Here is a 26,362-nt window from a genome sequence, read left to right on the forward strand (position 1 = left end):
TGGTTATAATGATGTGTGACCTCTAATTGTTCCCTTAAAACACACTTTCCCTTCATGAGGGACAAGTACTGTAAGGGAACGATGGGGAAGGATCGTAAAACATGTGTGAAGGGTAGGATGGACCTGCAAACATTTTACTCAGTTGCACCACCACAGTGTCTGAGCAGCAGGCAGGTGGATTCTTAATAGTAAAACATTTCACTATTTCCTGGCTGCTATTCCTTTTTTATTTCTTCATAGCCTTCTTAACGAAAAGCTAGTTCTATTCTCACTGTGAGTTGTAATATGATTCCAGAAAATTTTTGCATTGGAAATAAATTTGACATTAAACTTTCTTTCTTCAAATGAGAACTAACCAAACATGGATGCACCGAAGCATAGTTGGCTGCTGTGGGAATGTTGCTGCTTTGCCTCTACCTTTTAGTGGCCTATTCTAGTATAAAACTACCTGTTTTCCCGAGGAAACAGCCTTGGGTGGACAAAGCGTTTGGTACACACCTGACCTTTCCTCCAGAAGAACCAAAGAACTTCACAAAGAAAGTTCCCGTCGTGTAGTGAGCGCTTGTCAAGGGTCCTTCTGAGTGTCAGCTCTTCCTGGAGACAGACAGTGAACCTCCCTGAACCACGCTCACTGTAAGGTAGATAGGGAGCACAGCTTATTATCTTACTCTTGTTAAGCCAAATTTGACACACCCAGAAAGCCACAACATTTTTGTATGAAAATTGTTGATATTGTTGTTCTTTATATATGGCAGACAAATGTGGTGTAGAGCACCTCTGGACATCAATACAGAGAGAATCAGACAACCCCAGATCCAGAAATGATGCACTGAAAATATTTAATTTCATTCAACTGTCTAGATTGGTAAAACACCTCTTTTGTTGTGAGGTGATGTCATATCTTAAACTATTTTCTTGATGAAGTGCTCTCAAAAATCATTTATTACGCTGTCTGTGTTTCTGTGACTTCATTTTTTTCCTCCTGGACTCTGCTTTAACATTTCTTATTACACATTGTGAAAATATTTGTAGGGGTTGCTTACTGATAGGAAAACTTCTGCAGAGCAGGCCAAGTGTGTTGGCACATGTCTGTGCTCAGAAAGAAGAGTAAGCAGGTTGTGTCCAGTCAGTGCCAATGCTGTTTCCAAAGGTTTGAAAAAGTAATAACGTACTTCACATTTGAGAGTTCAAGCCATACATCTCACTTCTAGTAAAAGCCTTTATAAGACTTCAGAGTGTTTTTTAAAATATATCCAACAAATCAAGGGCTATTACCTCAAAATAACATTACATCATTTAATTCTTTGTGCTGCTGCTTCATTGTACAACAGGGTTTTTTCTTTCTTTTTCTGCTTCAGCTGCAAGACATCAGCAGTCTAAAAAATTGCTCTTTGCAACTATTTTGCAGTATATATATATATATGCAGTAGCTCTATATATATAAAAAATTGAAGTGATTTTTAATATCTGTCATGAAAAAGATTTATGCTGCAAAGAGCTGATACCTGGGGGTAGCTGGTTTGATAAAAGCATTTGCATGCGCAAGGTACTGCCATGATGCACCGCACTGTGCAGACACTGAAGAAATTAAATCTGCACTAAGGAAAGAAGAGAGGTCAAGAAACGGTGGTGGGCTGTGCGCTTGTAACACGCAACTGCGAGAAAAGAACTGCAGGGAAGATTCATGAACTGATGTGTCTGAGCCTCTTGCATTAGCACATCTCATTAGTCATTCTGTGGTGGTTTCAATTCTCCAAGAGTCTGCCTTTAAAATGCAACATGGCTATAACACAGGAAGTAAAAACAAAAAAAATCCTTCTATTTTACAGTACATTAACCGTTAAATACAATACGCATTGCAATTGAAATAAATTTCTAAATATGGAACATTATGTGCAACCTTGTGTTTTGTAGTAAAAAAAGAAATCCCAACTCACTTTTCCTTTGGCTACAGGATTTTATTAACATTTTAATGGTTTTGTTTTACATAATAAATAAGCAAAAATGCTTTACATTTTTAGGGAATACATATATAATTCTGAGCATTAATAGGCTGTTTGGTTTGCGTGCTTTTTCACCTACATTTGCCAAATAGCTTTTATCTGCATCATATAAAAAAGCAAGATCTAATGTTTAGGAAAAAAAATGGAATAATAACATTTTAACATATTCTCTGTTTTGTATGACTGAAATGGTGAAAAAAGTACTTGGTGTCCTGTTTAGAGAAATGCTGGTATTCTGGCAGGTTTCCCATTCATTGGCACTTTCTCTCAGTGATACCTTCTCCTGTTCTACATCTGCTGTCTGCTGTGCTTCATTTCATTAGATTCCTTGAGTATCTTTTTTCAGATTACAGAGCTATCATGACCTGGAGGGAAGTCTGTTTCCTTATCACATTATTTACACTGTGGTGTTTCTACTAATAAGATAAAAACTTTGAGACCTCAGCATGGGATTAATGTTTCCAACTTTTGAGTTTTGGTAGAATATTCCCTCTCTCACTCTCTTTCTCTCTTTCTCCCTGTCGTTTATTTGCTCAATCTGAACTCCCCTAAGAGTTCAAATCCTATCTAGTCACAGGACAGAGGTGTCTGTAGTGGCTCAGATGAGTGCAGTAGAGAGAAATGAGGTTATTTTTCATAATATATTCCAATTCACACTCCACTTCTGTAACATAATTTTTTCCAATTATTAATACCATCACCACTGTCATGGCTGTGCCGCATTCTGACCTACAAGTCTGCTATGAACATCTGTAAATTAACTGACTAAAGTAATCTTTTTTCTCTTAATATAATTTATTCACATTCCAGATGTGAACATGCAATTTGCTGTTTCTGTTCTGAAGTGGCAGGAAAAATGTTTCACACATTTCATTTGCTTTTTTAATTGCAGGTCTTTTCTAAACCCTACCCTGTATTATCATATGTGAATGTGTAATTGCTTCGTTATTGCCCAACAGGGAAAGTTCATGTACCTGAATATCACATGCCATAAAACATCTGTGGGAGAATGATGGAACACCTCCTCTGCTCAGGCTTATTGAATAAAGCCTGGAAGTGTGAATAACAAGGTAGACGCTGGAAAAATATTTTGTGGTATTTTACTAAAAAATATCAATGACATTTTTTTAACTGAAGCCTAATTTGTGCCTTCCTGAAAACATGTTTTTATAGTGAGAAGTACTTGCAAGAACAGAAAAACCCACTAGATTAACCCTATGTGCAGCAATGCCACTAATGAGGTACAGAGAAAAGTGTAGCATGAAAGCTGTGCATCAGGTTTCTTTTTAATGATGCTAACAATGTCAGTTACTCCTTTACAGGGCATGGTTTTCATTTAACAAAATTAACATACAGGTCTTAGCATAATTGTATCTTTTAAGGAGGTGGCTCCATGCATTAGTGGCCCTGGCTGGGAAGGCTATGAGCCCAAAGCCATGGTAAAAACTAACCTGTGGCTCATTGCTTCAATGTATGAAGTCACAATGACAATAGTATTCACTCATAATATTTCTGTCATTCACCCATAATATTTCTGTAGGCTTGCTCACTTCTTTAGTGTTAGATGGACCAAGGAGTGCTCAGTTACACTGAGCAAGTGAATGCACTGCTTCGGTTCTATTCTGGTAGTGGCTGATGAGGGGGTTTTTGTTATATTTTTCATGCAAGTTATTTTCTTCAGTGCATGAAAAATTCAGACAACTGTGAACTTCCAAGTGAACACAAATTGAACTTGATAATAAAGCCTTCTCTGTTAACCTTATAATAGGAAGCAATACAAATACTGGAAATGGTAATTTCAAATGTATGTCTGAAAAGTATTTTTGTGTACTCTTAGCAATAAATATTCACACATAGTTGGAGGTGACTCAATATTATTGCTGCATATAAAAGAGGGAGAACGTGATTTTTAGAGGTGTGTATTTGATTACATGCATACATACATTCTGACAACATGCAATCCATGAGCAAATGTTTTTCCATATTGCACTAGCCAGGTAAGCGTTTTCCTCAGGGGAGGTCTCTTTAGAGAGAGTCTGACAAAAGAGAGAAAGATTCAAAAGTGTAAATTAGCCTTGAGCTGGGCCAATAACCGACCTGCATCTACAACAACCTTTACTGTTGGTATTTACAGCCTGATTTAAGGAGTCATTCTTGTGTTATCAAGAGCACACAATGTTTGGTGAAGTGACTGAAAAACAGAACTGGCTGGCTGTTGTCAGTTAAGAACTGATGGATCCGTATGTCCCATATGTCACTTGTAAACTTTACAAAGAAGTAAAAAGGGGAGAATCTATTCCTAACAGGCTGGACAAAACATCAATGTGTGCTGTATGGTTCTCTCCCACTGTGGTTTATGAGCACAAATGGAGACCTGCAGAGTGCTCAGTCCCAAGCCCTGGTGTGCTCTGGCCCTGCTTTGCTTCAAGTGCAATTTGGGGTTTTGTGGCTGTGCAATGACTTTCGGCCTTCCAAATTCGGACTGTCTGCTGGCATTATTTGTGAAGTGCACGAATCAGTCGAATAATCTCACCTTTATGCTGACAATGAAATTTATGCCTAAGGAAGCTCAGTGTGTTAGAAGCCGAACCTTGCAAACTTCAGAAGTCTACTCTACTGGTAAGTATAAAATAAAGCATAAATGTTCATTATTCCCTTGACTATAAACAAAACATTTCTGGTGCTATTATCAAGATGTATTTTTTGACTACCTGGTTTGAAAATCTGCACAGCATTCTCCCAGAACACTCAGTGAAACACACGTTTTGAAAGTTTCTTATTACAACATTTTATGGGGAATAGTGTTTAGTTTTTGCTACATGATTTGTCCCAATTTGCCGTGACAAGACCTGTAACCCTCTAATAGGTATCTTTGTATGTATTAATTTGTCACAGCATTCCTTGTCAAGGTAAATGGTGGTGGTAACAATCTGAGATTGGTGACATCCTTGTTAAATAAATTCAGATTTTATTAGTTTAAAAACTTTTGGATAATTAATAAATAAACTTGCTCAAAGCTGAGTTCTGTTTAGTTAGTACATCTGTAGTACAGATACTGAAAATCACCACTCTTTAAATAAAGTTCGTTTGTCAGGGTGTTTAACATAGGTGGAGAGTTGATGTAAAGTTTCACACCATTTGTCGAGAGTAACTAAACTAGAGTGTAAAGTTTATGACAATGATAAAAAAATCTTGAATGTATTTTGAGAAGGAGGGGTTAAGGAAAAAAGTGTTCTTTATATAAATCTCTGCATATAACACCTATCATTTAATTTTGTTGCACACTATAAAATAACAAAAATAAGATCTGTAACATGTCTGTCTTCTCACTGGCACCCAAGTTTATCTGTGACAAGGAAGCATGGAAGCTAGAAGTAAGTTTTTTCCTGACCTTGAAGGTAGTGTTACACTGTGGCTTGCCAGGAACACACCAGTCTGTCCCTCATTGCCCTTCAGCTATGCTCAGTAAATGTAACCATGTTTTCTCATGCTTTTTGCAAATCATTACAGTTTGGCTTCTCAACAAAATGCAAGTATTCCTCTACTACCGTCACCTTCCATTGGCTATTATTACCGAAGTTCCAATATAATGGGGTAGTGCAGATTCCCTGTGGGTTTCTGGAGAAGAAGCTGATGAGGGGCTTTGGTTTTTGTAAATAAATGTATTTACTTCCTCGGAATTGTATCCATAATTTTCTCCTACATGTCCTGTTGCTGTACATGATGAAGTTTGAAATGTACCATGTTTTGCTAAAACATGGTGATAATTTAGAAGCACAAATGGAACTTGTCCAGAGGGTCTCACATCCATCACACGTTCACTTTCAGAGTCATGATCAAGCTTTACAGTCATTCTCTCATCATTGTCCAGTTCATCTAGATTTGTAGCATGGTGACTAATGTGCCCATACTTGGGTTCTTTCATACAAATCCTTCTTGTTTGCTCATATACTGAGGGCATTGGCAGGAGATGACTTAACTGTCCTATAGCTTTAGACTGGAAACATTCTGATTTTGGCAGAAAGGAGTTGGCTATTGCATTTGAAAAAGAACTTTCATTAATGCTCATTTTTTCTTGCAGGTCTCTGTTAAAAGCTAATTTGTTTTCTTCTTTAATGAGGTGGTGAGGTGGCTGCATCCTGGTGTCTATTTTGTTGGGTTTCATGATGCCAGAATCGTAAATCTCTTCTTTGTATCTGCTGCCTGGCATGGGTGCTGCACAGCTTGTAAAGTTGTCGGATAGTGCTTCTTGGCTGTATCTTCTGTTTGATATGGGCACTTGCAGGAAAGAGAAAACATGTTAATTACTGACAGTGAGCTCATATAATAGTTAGACTCTAACACTTTTTATAACTGAACGGTAATACCCGTTTGGTTTGGGCTAGATCCAAGCCCCAAGGAAGATGTCAGAGACATTCCCACTTGCTTCCGTGGCTTTGGGTAAGTCTCCTTAAAAGAGTGCTGAAAAGTTGAAAAAAAAGCCAGAACCAAATCCCCAAAACCAACCCACTCAGAAATGCCAACAGTGCTGATCAATTCCAAAAAGGTTTTCCATGTGACATGTCCATTTGTTTATTTGACTAAATAATTATAAATAGCTATCATTATTAACATAGTTAAATAAGGGAAATTAAACCAAAGAAGTATTTGGAAATGTTACCTGTTATTAAAAATCTTGACCTTAAGTAAGTTTTTTTTCAGAGATTTATCACATAATTTACCAAAAGATGGGTAGCATTAATTACATGTCAAAGATTTGGTGGTTAGTGCAAAACTGAATTTATTCTTCCTGTCACTTTGGAAGTGTATCAGATCCTTTCCTTGTAAGGAAAGAAGAGAGTGTGCAGTATTAGGTGCTGATGTGTCAGTATCTAATTCATGTCTTGTATATGTGATGTATCTGATATCTAGAGTGTGTCATGTTAAAAAGCCTTTGCTTTTTCTCTTTGAAAAACTATCATCAGACATGAAAAACACCTATTGAAAAGCAACATAAATACTTCTTGAGTAATGCTGTATCTCTCCTTTTAAGGAACTATCACACAATAAAGCTGTGTGTATAACATAAATTTTATTTACAACATACACTGAGAATGTCTGTGTGAGTGTGGGAGTACTGAACTGGGTATGAGCAGAAAATCAGAAGCTAGATTCTTAAATTTTCAAGGGAGTGTGAATCTAGGATTTCCATTCAGGCTTGTTCTCTAAACTCTACTGAATAATCTCAGTTTTCTCTCATGCTTCTGCATGGTAGCTGAACCCTTGAAACAATTTGAATTAGTTTTATCATTTTTAGCTTGGCTTACCCAGTTTTTCCATTTTGTACACTCCTATCTACAAACGGCAAGAGAGAAAGCCACTGGTTTACTCCTGTACAATATGGCTGAAAGTAGGTTAGCAGTACTTTTTGTGCCCTGTCTTGTATGAACAGTTTGTCAGTTATACTGCTCCTGTAAGGCATATTTGAAAGTTTTATGTTAAAGGTTAAATGAGGCACTTACTTAGCAAATTTCTCACATTAAACCTAAATTCTGTTCTGTGCTCTGCTCACTGAAAGCCCTGGACACCAAAGTGCCTTTTGTAAAAGGGATTTGCTGTTTTTCTACAAAATTTATTCAACATCTGAAAAGTTTTGGAGGTGCCCTGTAGTGGTTGCTGATGTAACTGTAGCTGCCAGTAATTAAATATTCCCTGTGCTAGACGAGACTGGCAAAGCCTTCATGTATAACAGAGGAAGCAGAAATAGCTCAATTGTACCTTTTTTATATGCAAAGCTTCATCAATTTCAGAGGGAATTGCACCACATAATTAACACCAGAATTTAAACAGGAATCTGGATCCAATTTCTTCTTGATCAACCCACCACCCTCCTAGAAACAACAACCCTTCAAGTTATTCTTTTTAATTTCTATGTATGCATTTTGTACCAATAAATATGTGGAGGCCTAAGTAAACTGAATTCTCATCAGCTGTTGAAAAATGGCTTTCATAGATCACAAATCAAAACAGGAGCTCAACCATATACTTGAGTGTAGCTTGGAAATTTTACCAGTGTAATTACACTGCTATTATTTTAACTCTGTGTTTGGCATTTTTACTGTGAAATAAATATGCATGCTGAGAGCTACTGCCTTATAACTATTATGGCTTAACTAATCTGGTATACTGATTTTAGTGTTTTTCCCAGTTGAAACATTCACAGGAGTGATGGGTTTGTTCTCTTACTGCAGCACAGAGTGTTGTTGCTTTATGGCCCTTCTCCAGCCTCTGAGCAAAAGATTCTGCTTTTCCATTTTTAGAGCCCAGGCTTGTAAGAAGCTGAAGTATCACAGCAACCCACTGGCCCCTGTCTTGTTATCTTCATTTTTATATTCTCAAATTCTGCTGGGCTGCTGTCTGCCTTCTTGATACCAAGAAGTAATTTGCATACTTGGGAGATTTACAGGATACTATCTATTTTGTTCTATCCATTTCTCAAAACTGGTTTTCATCTCTTCTGTTGAGGAAGAAGGTAAGCATCCGGTTAGTTGTTTGCAGGCTTCCATTAAGGTTGTCAGCACATCTGTGGAGTTAGACCAGACAGTTAAGCAAACTGTGTCTGCAGTGCAACAGAGCATAGTAATTTCTGTCCACCTACTTTCAGAACAGTTGCTGGAGCTAGACTTAAATCTCCTTTTGTCTTTCTTTGCAGACAAAACCCAAGGATGCCCTGTAACAGACTCCTGCTGCAGAGCTTGTCTTACAGAAGTTACTAGAAAGCTGACCAGCTCTTTGTATTGCTGTAGAAAGGCAGCATTCCAGGACTGCTTCATCCATCGGGTACATGGGCAGTTGCCAGAGTACCTGCCTCAACAGGTGCATGGGGATCCCACACATTCTGCACTTCTCCAGTACTGGAAATGCTTTACAATCCTTGAAGTCAATGCATTAATTTGGGTTGCTTTCTGGACCACTCTTCTGCCAAAGTAACTCAGCCACACCAAGTAAGGTAGATATACTGCACATTTCCAGAAGGCTTTTTATACTAATTTACACTTCATTCAGAGCAGACTGCAACTGCAATAGGAACCACAAATTGAGTCCTTCAGACATCATGTCTTCGATAATTCTTGCCAAGTAGCTCTGCTTTCCTGCTTGGCATGCAGGGTACAGCTTGGGCAAGTTGAGGGAAAACCTGGAGATAAGAGCCCCGTCACCTGGCAGCCTGCTTAGATTTCAGCATCCAACCATCCAAGTGGGAACAGGAAGGCTACTCCAGAAGGTATTGGTCTTTGTCTAAAACATGTCCATTCATAGTTACAATATACTAGGGTGATCTTTCCTTTGTGAAACATAGTGTGCAATGAGGAGCATTCCCTCCTCATTTTTAAACAATGCAGTCAAAGAGCAGATGGTGCTCAATCAGGAGAGATGCTTGCAGGAAAAGTATTTCATTCACAGACATTCCTTTCTGCACCAAGACATTAACAGGCAGAGCTGCTCCTTGTTCTCTTATTGGCTGTATTTCAGTACGAATGAAAGAAAGGCATCTTGGAACCAGGTTAAAGCAAAGGGAGACTGGTACTCAGCACTGGTTGTTATGTGAAACGTGTGCAGTCCTTACCAGCAGAGTTTTGAATCCTGGCTGTGAAAACCATTGGCTGTTTTTAGGATATAGCTGAAGCCCTCTTCATACATGTTTTGTCTTGCATATTTTTTTCTTGGGCTTTATGATCTACTCTTATCACACAAGAGTTAATCTGACAATTACTGTATGTTTTGAAAAGACAATTGAATGCTGACATGTAGCCTATATTTCTTAATCCTTTGTACGAGAGAGACTAGTGAAGAGACCCATTCGCTCTGAGTTTTGCTGAAGACCAATGAGCAGAACAGCTGTACTGCTGAGGTCATGCACTCCTGTGTCAGAAAGGCATGTAGATATTCCTCTGTGTCAAACAAGGCAAAGATACAACAGGTCTCAATACTGTCCATGCCCATGAATAACATTTTTTTAGATTAGCTCCGTATCTCTGCTTTGTCCTGGTCTGAACTCTTAATTTAAAATCATCTGAGGCATGAGCTGATGTTATAATTATTACGTTCCCCATTATTGTCCCTCCAAAAACAATAGTAAGGCAACATGATCTTCAAGACCTCTTTGTCTCTAGCAGAGTGCACTTTTCAAAAAAGATGTGTTTCTTCTGGCAGTCACTGGTTGAACCTGTGGACTTGGTCTGGGGGAGGAAAACAGACCAGGGCTTTTTCACAGATTTTCTTAGTATTCTTCATAATTTCCTGAGTTTTGGCATGATTAGCAGCACCAAGCTTCACACAGGTAGTACAGACTGGTCCACAGCATAACTTGATGAGAAGTGGGTACTATAGAAATTTATCTGTCAAATGTACAAAGGAAACTTCCCTAGCTAAGAATATGGTTGCCTTCTCTGAAGCGTGTTTCTTTTCTGATGACTAGACCAGCTGGAAAGAAGTGGAAGAAGCTTCAAAACCAGATTCTGAGGCAGCAGCATCTGATTTGCAGGCAGTTTTATCTGCTACGTGCTTTTCCAGAGCTTTGACGGCTTGGCATGATCATCTTAAAATCTCTGATCTCTCCAAAAGAAGCTATTTTCCATAGACAAAAATGTCTCTGGCCTACGGCATTTTTGGCAGATGCTTCTATGGATATGATGTGGAATAGCCCTTACATCCAACCCGGTTGCCAGATGTCATACTTGGCATTGCCTTTGGATTGAAGATAATGACGCTAAGCAGATCCACTCTGCTTTGAAGCTTACTGGCTGTCAGTTTTTCAGTGAACCACTGGAAAAAGCAGCAGTTGACAATGTAGGGAAGATCAGATGCCCCTTTCAAGTCAGAGCAAAAAGTCACTTCCAAAGGTTTAGATTTCTCCCTGACATCAGCCTCAGCAGAAGTACAACAGGGCTAGTCCTACCTCAGAAGGAAACAGACTCTGGAACAATTAGGTATAAATCCTCTTTGCAGTGGAGGCTCCATTTTAATCTCCTCTCTTGTAACACTGTTTGAACTCAAGCAACGACCTCTGACCAGGCCTGAGTTTGACCATATTCATTTTTCCTTCCAAAACAGTACATTTTAAGTGCTTTTACAGAGAATTAATTGTACCAAGTAATTTTTCATCAAATGTCCAATAAGTAAAGACCCATTGAAATGCTTCATTTTACTGATCTCATAATCATTATAAAATCATAAAAGGAACCATTACATCTGTACTGAAAAGAGAACCCACATGTTCCAACCTAAGCAACAAAATCTATGTAGAAGTAGAACCAGAAGTAAGAACTACCTGGCATCACAGCTCCATTTTCCTGTTCATGAGGAAACTGAAAAATATTAGTTGCTTGCAGTTTTTTGTTGGGATTTTTTTTTTACCCTAACATATTTAACAGTGTTCCCGTGCAATCCTTCTGGCTTTATGTTTACTAGGAGTTATCTGCCCATACCAACCAACCGACAGTAAACTGCATGTCTGCTGCTACGCTCACTGGGTTTTTCTGGCAAGTAGTATGGCCACAATCAGTTTCACAGACTGTTCTCTGAACAGGCTGTTCTTTCCACATCCATTCTCAGTGTATCTGATGGCACCCTCTGACCAGCAAGGGGTGGATCTACTTTCTCGGTCAGTCTCACGGCATCTGTTAGTCTGGAAGCAGAGAAGAAAAGCCAGGCTGATTTCTATACACCTAGGATAGCTTTGTTCCTGCAGACTTTCTGGAGAGCTGCGGGATTTACTTCAGTCTTTATACATATTCTCAAAAGATAGAGCCTTTTCTTCTTTTCCACAAAGACACAGCATCTTTAGAAAGGACAAAACCATTTCTTATTTTTGGACTAAAGCTACTGTTTTTCACACCCAGTCCACAACAGCGACAAAAGACAGCCAGCACATCAGAGGACCATAAGCTCAAGAAAAGCACTTAACCTGCACAAGGCTGTAAGAAGAGCTTCAGTCTTGCTCATTTTCAACCTAAACACAGAGCAGTAAAGTAAAATGCTACAGCCAGTGAGGTGAGGTCGATCAGCTAGGTGAGGCTGAATGACCCTGTGAAGGACAAAGCCCTGGGCAGAAGTCATTTGCTCCTCTGTGGGAGACACATTCAATGTCTGATACCGTTTTCTGTCTGATGTAGCAAGTTCAGCTTTTAACATGGGCAGATAGTCCCTTCAGATCCAGGATGTCATGTTTCTAATGCTGGTACTCAGGAATCAAGAGCCTGTCTTTTCTACCATTTTTATTTTAAATTTCCACTACTACCTCCATCCCATCCTCAGTGAGGCTAGAAGAAAGGAGTGTTTCCATCTAACTTTGTAACAATATGTCAATCACTCAGTCCTCATCAATGATTCTTTAACTAATCAAAATGGTGTATACAGATAGATGTAAGGTATATGAGATCTGAAGATTAGAGTGTATCTTAAGCTTGCTTATGTTATTTTATGGCTTTGCAAGGTTATTTCTTGTAGGTTGTCATCTCAGAGAAGCCAGTGTCTTTAGTCTTTAGTTATTTGAGCTGACCATCTGCATGAGTGAAAATGCAGTTGGATGGGGAGGAACACTGAAGACATTCTCGAATAAAGCAGAAGACTGCATTTTTTTTACTCATTCACTGTAGTAACTATAAAGTAAAGACAGACAAAATGGCTTCATACTCAGAAAGGGCAGCCTTCAGTTTTTATAGAAACAGATTATGTTTATTTTAAAGTCTGTATAGGATCAGAAGTATATTTGTTTCTTTCTGAATTCAGATGGCTTAATGGAACAATTGCACTGAATAACTCTGACTGATAGTGCAAACACAAAGATAAACTGTGCTGATATTAAAGGAGGTGTTATTTCTGCACTATTCTAAAAGTGATTCTGGTGATTACATTTTTGCAACTGCTGCCTTGATAATATTCCTAATCAAGTACTGATGGCAATTGGAAGAGGGATATAAATACTATAAACATAGGGGTTGTAACACTTCGCTGTTTCTGATTTTCCATATTTCCTAAACACCTTGTAATTCTTGTTTCCAAACTACAATTACAGATCCTTCCCAGACACCCCACAGCTTTTCTTATTTTCTTAAGTGACACCCACCTTCATAACTCTGTGCAAGATTATGTCGGATGATGTTCACTGGCTGATCAGGAAGATTTTTTGATGGTGACTGGCTGTTGGGTACCAAGGTGTTGGCATAATGCCACTGGCATTCTCCATTTGTCTGCAGTGTACTCAAGAAAAATCGAGCCACTTCACAAGGTGCTCCTTGAGACTGCCCAAACTTTGAAGGCAGCATTTGCTTTTTGCTACTGAAGACATGAGAATCTACAGGGAAGTGTCCATAATGGTAAGAGAAAGGCAAGCTATATGACGGGGCATATAAAAGTTCACTGTTTTCTGAATGGAAGTTTTGTTCTTGAATGGTGGCAGCATTCACTGCAGGGCTGGATCGCCAGTTTCCCACCTGGCTGCATTCCAGTTTGTCTGTTTGGAATGAGCTGTATTGCTGGGGGGAAGAAGAAAAAAAGGGAGGGGAAGAGAGTTAAATGACTAGCTTTAATATGAAACTGTGTAACATATCATACAGGCAGCCAGAGCTGGGCCTCCTTGAACTCCAATCTCACTGGCTAGAGGGACTGGCTTACCAGTGCATTTGAAGTTCCTTGTCATCATGATAACTACTTTCACTTAACATGAGAACAAAAACCCCCCTATTTTTTCATCTTAATTTTAAGGGTTTATTTGATAGTTTTGCCAGTTGCATTTAACTATGAAGTACAGGCATTTGTAAATGTTAGTGGGTAGAAGTTTGTCACAAAGCACAGGAAATCACTGATTTATGGAGTAGCAGACCATGAATATGATTTTGCATATGTTGGCATGACAAGATTTAGAATGGTAGGAACACAAAACCTGTCCTTCAGATCAGCTTCTATCACAGTAATTTTCTCTTCCCACTTTCTTCCACCCTCCTCTCGAGGCTTCAAATGCTTTTTGGGCTCTTGCTGTTTTGAATGCAATATATATACTAGCTGCACTCACTGCTAATTTAAGGTAACAGTAGCCCCTTCCATCAATGTTCATTGCAAAGTCTCAGAATATCTCGTGGTGGGTGTAAGTCTCACCCACACAGTTTTATGGACAGTCTCCACAGTTTCCTTTCATATCTGGTTCTAGCTCACCCAGCGACAGAGAGAGATCCCAAATCCCACTCAATGCTCTGTTTGCTAGGATTCATTCCTGTAACATGTTCTCCAGCACAAGGAAACTGCTAGTACCTATGTGACACTAAGAACTTTGTGTATCAACAGTGAATAAGATGCATTCTACAGCAGCAGTTTCACAACATAGCTATTCTTAGTACATGTTTTTCTTCTTGTTACCAAGAAAGCACACTGGTTTTGAAGTACTTTACATACTCCATATCCAAAAGGTTTTGTGTTTGTATCACTTGCCAGCATTGGTTTGCATACATGTGCTGTCCATCCCAAGAACAAAAAAGTCTAATTGCATTACAGCCTACAAGGGAGTTCCTGTGGCAGAGCATACTATAGTCAGTTCATAGAGTAAGTTCAGTTCTGGATGATGTCTATCCTCCCTCAAGCACTCTACTACAAGAATTGGAAAGAAATATTGCTGAAAAAGTTACCTGTTGTGGATAAGGCGTTGTTCTGAGTTTTGCTTTCATTTTATTACTTTTGGGTTTCACTATTTTCCTTGTTTCCTGCGAGGTAGATACCGAGTTTCTGCATGAAAACTGTGATTTAGAAATGGTAACCTGGTCCAGTGACAACTGAAGTTCCTTATACTCAATATCTCTGCAAAAGAACAGTCTAATAAATTGCATACTCAAACATACAGCATAATTCCAAAATAACTCCTTTGAAAATACATGTTAGCTTTCACAACGTTTTCATTTTCATTCTTCAAAGATTTTCACTGAGTCTGCAGTGCAAGCATGTGAATGCCAGCAGGCAGTAGATCTTATGGTCTGAGGCCATCCCCACAGAAGTCTATCACAAGTGTTCCACTGGGAGCCACATTATCATCTTTGTACTAAATGTCTCCACTCTCTGAACCTAAGCTATGTCAGCTTCTCAGCTATCGGTGGCACCCTGCAGTTTGGAATTACAGCCGTGTCAACTAATGGAGAGACACAGATCAATTCATCTGTCTACTAAATAATCAGGAATTGGTCTCTGCTCTGGCTCTCACAATTATCCTTGAGAAAAGGAAAAGGAGCCATGTTCCTCTCCCGTCAGCACAATGTGCTTGTATCTAGATCACATGAGGTGCAATGTCATTTTTCTGGTAGTCTCTAGACCTTCATTTCTGCTCAGTTCAGTTTTTTCTGCCTCACAGACAGGGCAGATTTTTTGTACAAAAGAGGCTAAAAAAAAGAAAAGACTGTGGATAGTATTTTGGAAATATTATTTGAAACAGTTCTGATGTTTAAATGGTCTTCCCTGGTTTTGTCAATATCAACAGTGGAGCATATTTTTGAAAGGATAACTAGTAAAACTCCCTACTTCTCTCTTAATTTCTATCCAGAACACATTTCCATCAATTTTTAATGGGGGATAACCTGGAAGTAAATTCAACTCAAGAATATGCTGTTCTGTTCCTGGTACAGTGTCCTCCTTTTTAGTCAAATCACTTGCCTCAGCTCTTGGGACTCAGGCAGGTTGCAGGGCTGTGTCTTTCCCTTGTGCTGCTGGCTCTCACATCTGTACAGAAATGAGGGCAGCATTTGCCAGTGTCTCTACGGCTGAGCTTAAGGAAAAACCCTATGGGTTCGCAACTCATATGTGTTGACTCCCCAAAGTCAGGTTATCAGAGACAGCTTTGCAATATGCAAACACACATGATCCTACCATATATATCATGCAAGCAGATCTTACTTTCAGTCCAGATGAGAAATGGACCAGTCTAGTAAAAAGAAAAGAGTGTACAGCTCTCTGCTTTTTTACACTATTCAGCACAAGGGGTGCCCACTATCCCTGTTTTTCTTCCCCCTCCCAAAACAGTCTTTTCAGTCACAGCCTGTTTCACTATTACTCATCTCCCTCATTCAATACAGATTTCTGTCTCTCACAGGTTTATATCAGGATAGGAATTTTGTAATACCTTCATGACTTGAACTAGAATCCGTACACTGCAGGTCCAAAGAGCTGTGCTTTCACAAGTGGGAGCTACTTGCCACTGTGTGAATGTACTTTTACACTTAGTATCTGTGCAAACCAAGGCAAGTGAGAGAATCCTTAGTGATTCAACTGTTCCTGAAAGAAGTAATACTTCCTAACATATCTCTGTTTCCCAGACTTGACATTGTAACCTCTGCTGGGTAGTAGTAGCTGTTACTGTGTCTGGACAGCCCCAGCACAGTTCTGACACCAATTACAGAACTGGTGCCCAGATCTAATGCAAACAGCTACAGGTAGAATTACATTCAAGCATATGATGTATGAGATAACCAACAAGAATACTAGCTCTTTTTAGTTCAATCTAACTTAAAGAGGGAAGACATGAGAAGAAGAAAGTGGCCGTAATATGCAAGCACAGAATGCTACACAAGTAAAGCAGACTTAAAGGATTTAATTAGTAATGAATCAATTACTGATAACACAGGAAATTAATCAATTACTGATAACACGTAATGGTACAAAGTATTTTGACTTACGTAAGGACATAATTGACACTCACTATGCAGTGAGGCCGTGATGACCGGCTGTTATGCACGATAGTAGCATAGCTCTGTACCCAAACCCAGCCTCCGTGCTTGGACAGTAGTCGATAGTACTTGGTTGTGACTTGGCCTTTCACCAACACTGTGAGTACAACACAAAAAAGCATTTCTTACTGCTTTGCCTTGTGACCACTTCCTGGAGAGATTTATCTACAAGGAAGGGATTTTTATCTCCCATTTCCCTCCCTTAAACCTCCTTGTTCTCCCACCAAACTTTAAATAGCACCCCTGCAAAGACATCTGTCCTGCCCCTTTCACAAGGTAACCTTATTTTTCACAAATAGTATGTCGCAAACTATAAAGGTTTGTCTTCCTTCTTTTCCCTGTCACCCAGCTCCCTTACACTTAGACTGCAAAAACACTGTTTCTAGTCTTCTAACTGAAAAAGAAAAGTTTAAGGCAGCAAAAGTATTTGAAGGGGACACACCAAGCTTGAAGTTTTCCAGTGTATTTGGAAGTGTTTTTGTCATTCATAGGTTGATGGATTATTGTGTATTTTGCAATGTATTTTATGATAGGATGCTTTTTTCCTCTGTAAGCTCTACATTTTGAAGTTTGGTTTAAAACTGTAAATTTATAATGGTATTTGGTTCTTCAGCACACAAATAAAGATAAGGACAGAGAGGCGAGTCAGTTATCTGATAGATTTCACTAAAAAATATAATCCTCTATACTCAGATTCGGGTTCACTGTGGACAAAGATATTTTGGCATAAGGCTATGCTATAATAAGAGTTGTGTAGCATGTCTAAATGTTTAATCTAGCCACAGATATTTCTGGTTCAGTGCCGGGCATTTATCTAATGATTCACTAACAGATAATGCCCAGCCTTCAAAGGTGATTCTTCTCTTGTGTGCCCCTGGAGCATTCCTCTTACTCTTCCACACAATTATTTATTTTAAACTAGGAAATAAGGGACTGATCTTGCTACCTAAACTATATTCAAAACCAGTGATCAATAGCAGCAATTTCTTTATACAATACATTATTAAGACATAGAATAAATTAATTTGCAAATGTAGGGCTTGCAAATGTAGGGCTTTTACTAGACTGAACTTAGTAGCAAAGCTCTCTGTAATTTTGTTCCCTAAAGGTACATGCTTGGTGCAGAAGCAGATACAAACTAAGGAAAATGAACAACAGCTTTTGCTTTAAGCCAACTCTAGTAGAGCAAATGACCACTTGAAATGAAACAGTATGGCCTTTATAAACAGTACTCATAGGAGATTTTTCTGACAAGGAAGACATTGAATATTAAATTGAGAATTAAAATGTGCATGATCTTTGGATATTTGTCTACTCTTTGGTAATTAACTATGTGGCTATCCATCATCACAGGATTGCCTTTTTTTGTGTTCAGTTGTTACTTTGGAGAGTATGGAGTTGTAATTTCAAAAGTAATCAGAGACTGCAGTAATAGTAAAATATAGACCGCAGTAATGTGAATAATGTGAATAGACCAATGCTCACATTTTGGCCTAGATCATCTAACAGATACTTTTTTTAATGTGGTCTAGGATTTTCAGAACTGTCTTCATGCTAGTTTCATGGTCAGGTTTCCCTCGAATTCAAAATGCCTTACTACTCCGTCTTCCAAAATATAAATTAATGTTGTAACAGATCTCTAGCTATAACAAAGTTCTTCCATGTGCTTTGGGATTAGTTTTGACTTTCTCACACTGATTTTTTTAAAATCCCTGTTTTAGTTCTCCAGTTAAGACAGTGTTTTAAAAGATGTGAAAACCACAGAGAGCTACAGTGTTCAGCTTTCCTTCCTAATTATATGGATAAACCAATGTTTCTCCTGGGACAGGGGAGGACTCCATGTCTCCTGCATTTTTAGCAATCTGAGGAAAGTCTGACCTTGGCTAGGGGACAGTAGCTATGCTTCTGATACAGTAAATGAGGTCAATTTCCCTTTGGCTCTGTGTTAAATTACCATGTTTGATGCTGATTGAGAAACCTCAGAAGTGGGAGTGAGGTAAATTCACTACCAAGATGATCTGTGCAGGCTGAAGCTTCTTGGTGGCCTCCACTGCAATCAAATGAGGAGGATTCAGTGGCTTTAGCCTTGGCTTTTAGATGTGCCATTTGTAACTGGGTGTTCCGCTGCTGTGGTTCCCTCCTGGTTTAGCAGGCAAACTGAAAAAGGCCCTGGGCTGGCTGGGCTGGTCTGTCTGATCTGTCATAGATGGCTATTTTAAAATGTTCTTTCAGGCTTATGGGTATGTAGCTGAGAGTTCCTAGTCTGCATTTAAGGATACAACTAAGAGAAATGGAGTTCTTGGTTCCAAGCTCGCAGAAGTTACTAGTTTAGCTTCCGTGGCACACACAGTCTGGCAAGTCATCGGCCCAGACCTCAGGCAGCATGGTCAGTGGATGGTGCCTTAGAATCTTCTAAGGCAGATTTAGAATCTTCTACAGTTCTTCTGCCCTCTTTAAAACCTGTGGAGCTCTGTCAGAAAGGCTGATTCCTCTGGAAGTAAAAGTGAACTTAATGCCACAGACAGAGTATAAGCTGTGCTCTGCTATAAGATAGGTTCTGTAAATACATAGGTTGACTTCCAGGAAGCAGCAAAATTGTGTGATGATGACATCAGCTGGGGCTGGGGCTGGAGCTGGGACTGGGGATTGGGCTTGGGCTTGAGTTTGCCTTGCCAAGGCACAGAGATTGACTTTTGAGAAAGTTTATGTGGGAAAAGCAATGATGTTATAACATGTGGGATGCACAAAATCATCCATACGGAAAGATAATGGTACAAATGAAGTGGCTTCTCTGAGGGCAGAAAAATATTTTGTCTGTACTGGAACAGAGGGATATTTTGTCAGTACTGGAACAGATTTTCTATCCTGTCTTTTAGAATGCAATAGCCTGAGGCAGGGACTCGTTATTTGTGTGGCCACATTTCCCCAGTTGCAGAGCAAACACTGTGTATATTGATGCTGTTACAGAAATAAAAAACACTAGTTCAAACACCAGAAGCTTTTTCATATAGCTGGAAGCTAATCAGATGTTTGAAACAGGAAGCACTGTGTGCTACTAGCACCCCTTAGGCAAATATTCACATCTACAGTTTCTTCATGGTCTGATGTTCTTGTTATATCCCTTCTAACTAGTTCTACTCGTTGTTTCCTTTGTTTTGTTCTCTGCACTGCCCAACTTAAAGTTCAGTTGTTTTAGGTCCTCAGTTTGGGATTTTTTTTTCCTCTTTGAAAAAGCAATTGCTTACCCTAGTTTAGGATTTCCTTTTTTATTTTTCCTTCTTTTTCTTTCTTTTCTTCCCTTAATACCGTTATTAGGTGTAAGATGTTTCTCTCCAGATTTCTTCATCAGATGACACTTAATCATCAGATTGCTTTAGAAAATGGGATGTCAAACTTGCCAACCTTTTACTGTTCACATTCCTCAGACATTTACTGATGGATTGTGGGGGAGTTATAACAGTGATCCCCAGAGGAAATTTGTACATTTTACATCTGTTTTAATAATTCCTATTACTTGGTATACTAACCATGATTGTATGCTGTTCCCACTGTTGCCCAAGCTATAGCCATTATTTTTTGCTTCTTGGCATTTATTTGCTTTGAAACATTCATAAATTTCTATGCATATGGCTCACATTTTTCTTCTGTTTGTTTTTAAACTTACAACCACTTATCTTTGTAATTCAGACTGAGTACCTAGAGAATGGCTTTTAGTTATTCTGCTTGGTTGAGGGTTTTTTTTTTTCTTTGGGGGGAGGATGTAATTCAGTAAACATGTTTTGTCTCTTTATTTAAAACTCCAGTTGTACATGGATCAAACTGGCAGCCAAAGTACAAGTCTTCTGCCACACACAGAAAATTATTCATCATTCTGTTCTAAAATGGAAAACTCTTCCCCAGAGATGATTGCGGTTATAACCACATCATCTCTATACTGGTTAACATAGGTATTCCAAATAGTCTTGTGAAGATAGTGAGTGGTATTTTATACTGGTCAACAGTCACGTCCAGGTGACTACAAAGAGAATGCCCCCAACAGGACATTACTATGTACCTTGGTCATTCCAGAAGTTTGCAATAACCCAGAACATTCAATGGTGTTCTAGCAAATATGAACTTGCTGTGAAGACCAGCTTCTGCTTTCCCGGGTGTAATACACACTGCCATCATCAGAATTTGGCATTTCAAATCTCAGAACTGACTTGCCAAATACAGCTACAACCTCCTTTATATTCCAGATCCCCATGAGTAGCCCATATTAAGGGGAAGAACCGATTACTTTCTCCTTCAGGGAGCCTGAAAGAAGGATTTGACTCTGGCTGCTTTTAGCCTACAGGAGCAATCTGGAAAAAAAAAATCACTGACATTGGTTTTTGGATGTCATCTTTTCATCATATGGGCTGCGATAGACTGAGCCAAATCCAGAGTTCAGCTATTCTCTCAATTTGCTTCTCAAATTAATGTGCTACTGAATGAACTACTTCCCAGATCCAGATGTTTGAAGATATTATTAGTGTCTCTGTTGGAAGATGGGAAATTATTAAATGTGTAATTTTTTTTCCTGACACTCCATTCTCCAAACCTCACCCACATGCTATTAATGAATATTAATCTAAGGAAGTTTTGGTTTTGCAATTCACTTCAAACATGGGACGATTATTAATAACATATTTCAGAGGCACGGGGAGCTGTTGCGTAATTTTTACTTCAGCAACAGAGGCCAGGAAAGCTCAGATTTTCCCCTCTCACTCACTCACTTGCTCTTGGTTTTTTCCCTTCAGAAGTTCACCACCCAGAACCAAACCCAAGTTTTCAAAAGAGCCCAGATCTTTTAAGTTGAGAGATAAAAGTGGCCAGATACTTTTTTCTTTTTATCCCCCCACCCAAGCACGGCATGTTGAGTATCTCGTATTAGTTTGCAAAACTAATGGTTTCCTTAAGTGACAGCCAAGCACTTTAGCAAATCTATCTCCAGTCAAGGTTTGGAAAGCTTTCTCTACTTTCCAGTATAGCACTTGCTCTCTGCATAACTTCTCACTCTATTTCATATATTTCAGTCTAGCATTCTTTTTACTTACACAAATGATGAGCATATCGCAAATGGAACACATCACAGCCATGAACATGGTGGTAGAGGGTTTTTTCTATCAGGTCTTGGGGCTCATATCCAGTTAATTCAGTCACCCTGGAAATGGAAGTTTCCATAATAAGCAAAAACTCTAGGAATATTCAGTTTTATTAACCTAACATTTGATTGTGCCAACAAATCAGGTGCCTAAAATTGCAGGACAAAATGTTAGTTTTGGAAATAGAATCCTCATCTTTATAAGAAAATAAACCCTCTCAACCCAGCCAAAACAAGGTGCAACTAATTCTCTGGCCAGCCTTACACACAGGCAGGAAAAAGTTCTTTTACTTATTTCCACTTTGGGCTTTTGCCACTGCCATGCATGATCCTTTGCACAAAGATCCAGTTGAGGAGCCATTCATGAAACAATAGAACTACTTTTGTGGACTGCTGACACATTTTTGTTTGCTTTTGTAAATATAAAAATGTAGCATATATGTTAGTCCACAGAAGCTGTGATCATGGTCTATAAATAAATTCAGGTTAACACCTAACAGAAGAAGGAAGCAGGAGCTTATTCCAGATGAGAATGTGGAAAGACAAGGAGTTGTGAGGATCAAAAACTAAGAAAAGGAAGGCTGAAGGTAGACTTCAGAAAAATGTCCTATGATGGGAAATGGGATAATGGAACAAATTTGAAACAACAGCACCTCTGCAGATGTTAAAGACCCAAACTACACTGAGTCAGACCTGAAGAGTCAAACCTCATGGCTCAAAATGGACTTTTGTTTATTCAGCATAGTTGCTAGAGAAAAAAATCCTTAAAGTACAAAGTACAACTCAGCCATAATGTGGCTTGGTTACCTAGTGTTGCTGGGGATGTTTTATGCTGTCCTGGGCTTTCTGCTCCTAAAAAGGCAGAACAGAGCAGAACATGCAAAAGCATGTCTGCAATAATAAGCAACACAGTCCGTTAGCAGGCTATCTGTAGAGTAAAATTGCTACTGCTGGGGATCTACTGCTGCAGCAGCAGCTGCATCTGCATAGTTTAATTTTGGGACTTTTACTTGGGACTAGCTCCAGTCTAGACTTATGGACTTGGAGTGCCTTAGATATGGTCTGGGAGGCTGTACTCCAGTTTAGATTGATTCAGAAGGGATACAGTTCTCTTTATAACTAGTGCAACCAGTGAGGATGGTCAGCACATTCACAAGTCTGAAACACTGATGAGATACACTGTATCAGAGAATAACACAGTAGTGTCTACAGAAATGAACAGATGGGTCTCAAGCAACATCTGTCATTTGGGGGCAGCAGACAATTTGATTACTTTTTAAAATTAAGTTTTAGTGACTATTATGCATCCTGTTTACTCGTACCCTAATGTTCAGCAATCATGTGGGCTCCACAAAGACCGGGGACTTTACATTCTACTTGAGAGAGAGCACTGAGGGGGAGGATTCTTCTGAAGGAAACTGAAAACCAACCAGGAAAAACAATAATTTCTTCATGGTCTGATGTATTATAAATACAGTATATTTACATCCATACCTCCCCTAGCTATGCCTTTATCTGGGAAACACTTGAATGCCTTTGCTTCAGTCAGGGACTGCCACAGTGGGGTGAGTACATGTGGTCTTTTTCTGCAGCAGGATATATGAATATATGCTTGTGTTTCTCCTCTACGTTTTGTGCTATCCCTTGCAAGTGTGGCTTACAGTTCTAGGGGCCCAAATTCTCACTTAAGCCTACCAGCATGGTGAAATACCGGTGGAAGATCCTGATCAAGTTTCAGTGCTCCTTCTGCCCTCAGTGCAATTAAACAAAGGCAGCAGTTTCATCCCACTCAGTTAGTGCATACAGAAACGGGTAACCCAAAACCAAACAAAATGCCATAAACCTAAGCCAAGTGTTAATTCTTCTGGAGGCACAGCCTCACTTTGAACCTGGTTTTCCCATGGGCCAAAAAACCCCATCATTAACTGTTTCGATGACAGCCAAACTTTTGAAAACTTTGAATCTAGAAACAAACTCAGCTGCTCAACCTCCTTAACACAAACCTAGCCCATCAATAAGCTACGCTAGGGAGCCTGGGCTCTAAAGATTGTTCTTTGCTTGTGACAGGGCACATGAAAGGAAACAGAGTTTGCCTCAATGATCAGTTCTGTCCTTTAAAGCCTTTATAAACCATATAGCAGTGAATGCCTAGGCTGTACCATGAAACTCAGAAGCAGCAGATCACTTTGGAGGGAAGTGTCTCCCTTTTCCAGTGATCTTGATGAATGAACTCTTGCATATTTCAGATGTCTAGAAAGGCTTATTTAACTGCTTCTTCCAATGGCTTTCATACTGGCCTGTTTGCTGTGACTGTTACCTCTAAAGGTTTAGCAACAGTTTTCCTTGTATGGATACCAGAAGCAAGTCTGAAAACAGTTTTGTCTTATTCCTAATATGTCCCTGCTCTGAGCAAATATAATTTGGTTTGTTCAGCTGGAAGAGTAACAGGCTTCGGTAGAACTTAATACCCCTGATCGTCCTGTGCACAGACACTCATCTGCTTTTTGGTAAACCCAGCTACATGCAACAGCGCTGGCTCTTTCTGTGCTCCTGTCAACACCTCTGGTTATACAGTTTCCTTTGAAGACACTATGTCTCCAGGCAGTTCCTCTTAGGCACATAATTTCATTTTTTTCTGCGTGCAAGGACATGTTGCTAACCCCCCTGTGCTTCTTTGTAGCTGTTACATTAACTAAAGCATGCCAAAAAAAAGGAAGGATTCCAGAAACAACTAGTTCTTTGTATTTTAGCAGCTGATGGCCCACTATCTCATTGACTCAGCATGGCCAAAGAGCATGCTCTTGCATGGCTGACCTGCCATGCAAAATTTCCTCACTGGATACAGACTCTTTTTCGCTATTACATATGAATATCATTTCTGCCTCTTGCAAATCCCGCATGCCAGAGAAATGACAGAGTATGTGACATACTGCTCCACATGTAGTGATAGTTTGAAGAAAGATTATCTTGTCAATAGCCAAATCTGTTATATTGTATGGGAATTGAGCTTTTCCCCTCAAGTTATCTGGAACTGCACAGTACAAAGTGTCATTGTATACCAAAAGATACTATGTTTCAAAAAAAGGGAAACGAATCATTTGACAACTCCTTCAGTTCTGGTTTTGTGCTCTTCTTGGCTGGTATGTGAGCTACATAAGTTGACAGTGACAATAAGGTTCTCTTTCTTCAGCAACAGCCATTTTGACAGGTTTTGTGTAAGATGGCAGTGTTTTCATGTAGCCAATTCATTTTTATTCTAACCCCATTAGTAGGGTTGGTTTCATTGTTAAGGCATTACACTGAAGTGCAGAAGACTTTTCTTACTACTCTGTCAAAAGCTTTCTGGATGACCTCAGAAAGCAGTTCAGTTGTGCTTGTTTGGGGCTTTTGCTTGTTTGTTTTGTTTTGTTTTGCTTTTTTTTGGGGGGGGATGATGGTACATCCTTATTCCTTTTGCTAGCTTAGTATGTTCTTTAAGGTAAAAATATATTACTACTCATCTATCAATTACACACAGCAGGAAGGCTCTAGTTGGCTTTCTAAAACTGTAACTATAAGTTAAATTGTACATGCTCTTATATCCTGGTATTTAAGACAAAGTATGGTCTATCCAGATACTTGGAGGGCTTTGAAGACCCATATGGTTTTTGTGTCATGGATCTAATTTGGATTGCTTTATTTTTTCATGGATATTTTGATCTGTTTGGAAACCATTGTAGCTTATGATAACACTTGATTTTGGAAACATTTTATGCTGGAAATTAAATAGCTGCTTACCTGGAATCTAGGAATATTAATTTTAAGTCCAAACTTGCTCTGAACATAAACATGTTACTGTGAAGTTTGATCTCAGTGATTGCACTGGGAGGTAAAGATTGACCTACGGCCACCAGTCCAACGATTTGGTAACAGGAATCATACAGAGACATATCTAGCATATACTGTCGTATCTTCAAATAGCCACTGCAGTGGATCACCTGGCATGAGAAGAAAACACACTCAATATCTGATGATAATAGAAGAGGCTGCAAGCCAGCTGACCACCCAGTTTCAATGAGGTTACAAAGCAATACACCCTTATAACACTTACATACTCCATAGTCTGTTAAGGATTCAGAAGTGCAGTTAATTTATAAATGGAGATTAAAACACAGTAAATGCAGGTCTTGTGTTTACTGCCAGCACAATTAATTGATGGCTTGGCTTCTTGAGTGAAGATTTTGGGAAGGGCTTTAACCACCCTTACTTTAGCACGGTGACCAAGGGCGAGTGGGATATGCAAATCTGGTTGGAAAAGGGTGCTTAGGCAATCAGGGAGTGTGTGACCAGGACTGTCATCTCCTGAGTAATCTCAAGCTACCCATGCACTGGTCCACCCGCATGCAAGGTTGGATCTGCAGCTTCCCACGCACCTTGTCACCTACCGATTCGACCCTCACCTGTCCATACCGACAAGTGAGAGCCAAGCCTTTCCAGCCTGCACAGGGGATTGTTTA

The 26,362-nt window shown here is 39.3% G+C and overlaps 1 protein-coding gene across 1 annotated transcript in view; it reads right to left on the minus strand.

The window, feature by feature from the left end:
* Positions 1-1,957: 1,957 nt before the first annotated feature.
* SIM2 (SIM bHLH transcription factor 2) overlaps positions 1,958-26,362 on the minus strand; it is a 63,236-nt gene continuing 38,831 nt past the window's right edge. The window contains exons 6-11 of the mRNA XM_005151675.3: positions 25,644-25,843; positions 21,820-21,926; positions 16,691-16,838; positions 14,660-14,828; positions 13,108-13,516; positions 1,958-6,281 (exon numbers count right to left, since the gene is read on the minus strand). Of these exons, the coding sequence (XP_005151732.1) occupies positions 5,554-6,281; positions 13,108-13,516; positions 14,660-14,828; positions 16,691-16,838; positions 21,820-21,926; positions 25,644-25,843 (1,761 nt within the window). The 3' untranslated portion in view covers positions 1,958-5,553. The remainder of the gene's footprint in view (positions 6,282-13,107; positions 13,517-14,659; positions 14,829-16,690; positions 16,839-21,819; positions 21,927-25,643; positions 25,844-26,362) is intronic.

The sequence above is a fragment of the Melopsittacus undulatus genome, chromosome 2 (assembly GCF_012275295.1).
Source record: "Melopsittacus undulatus isolate bMelUnd1 chromosome 2, bMelUnd1.mat.Z, whole genome shotgun sequence".
NCBI lineage: Eukaryota > Metazoa > Chordata > Aves > Psittaciformes > Psittaculidae > Melopsittacus > Melopsittacus undulatus.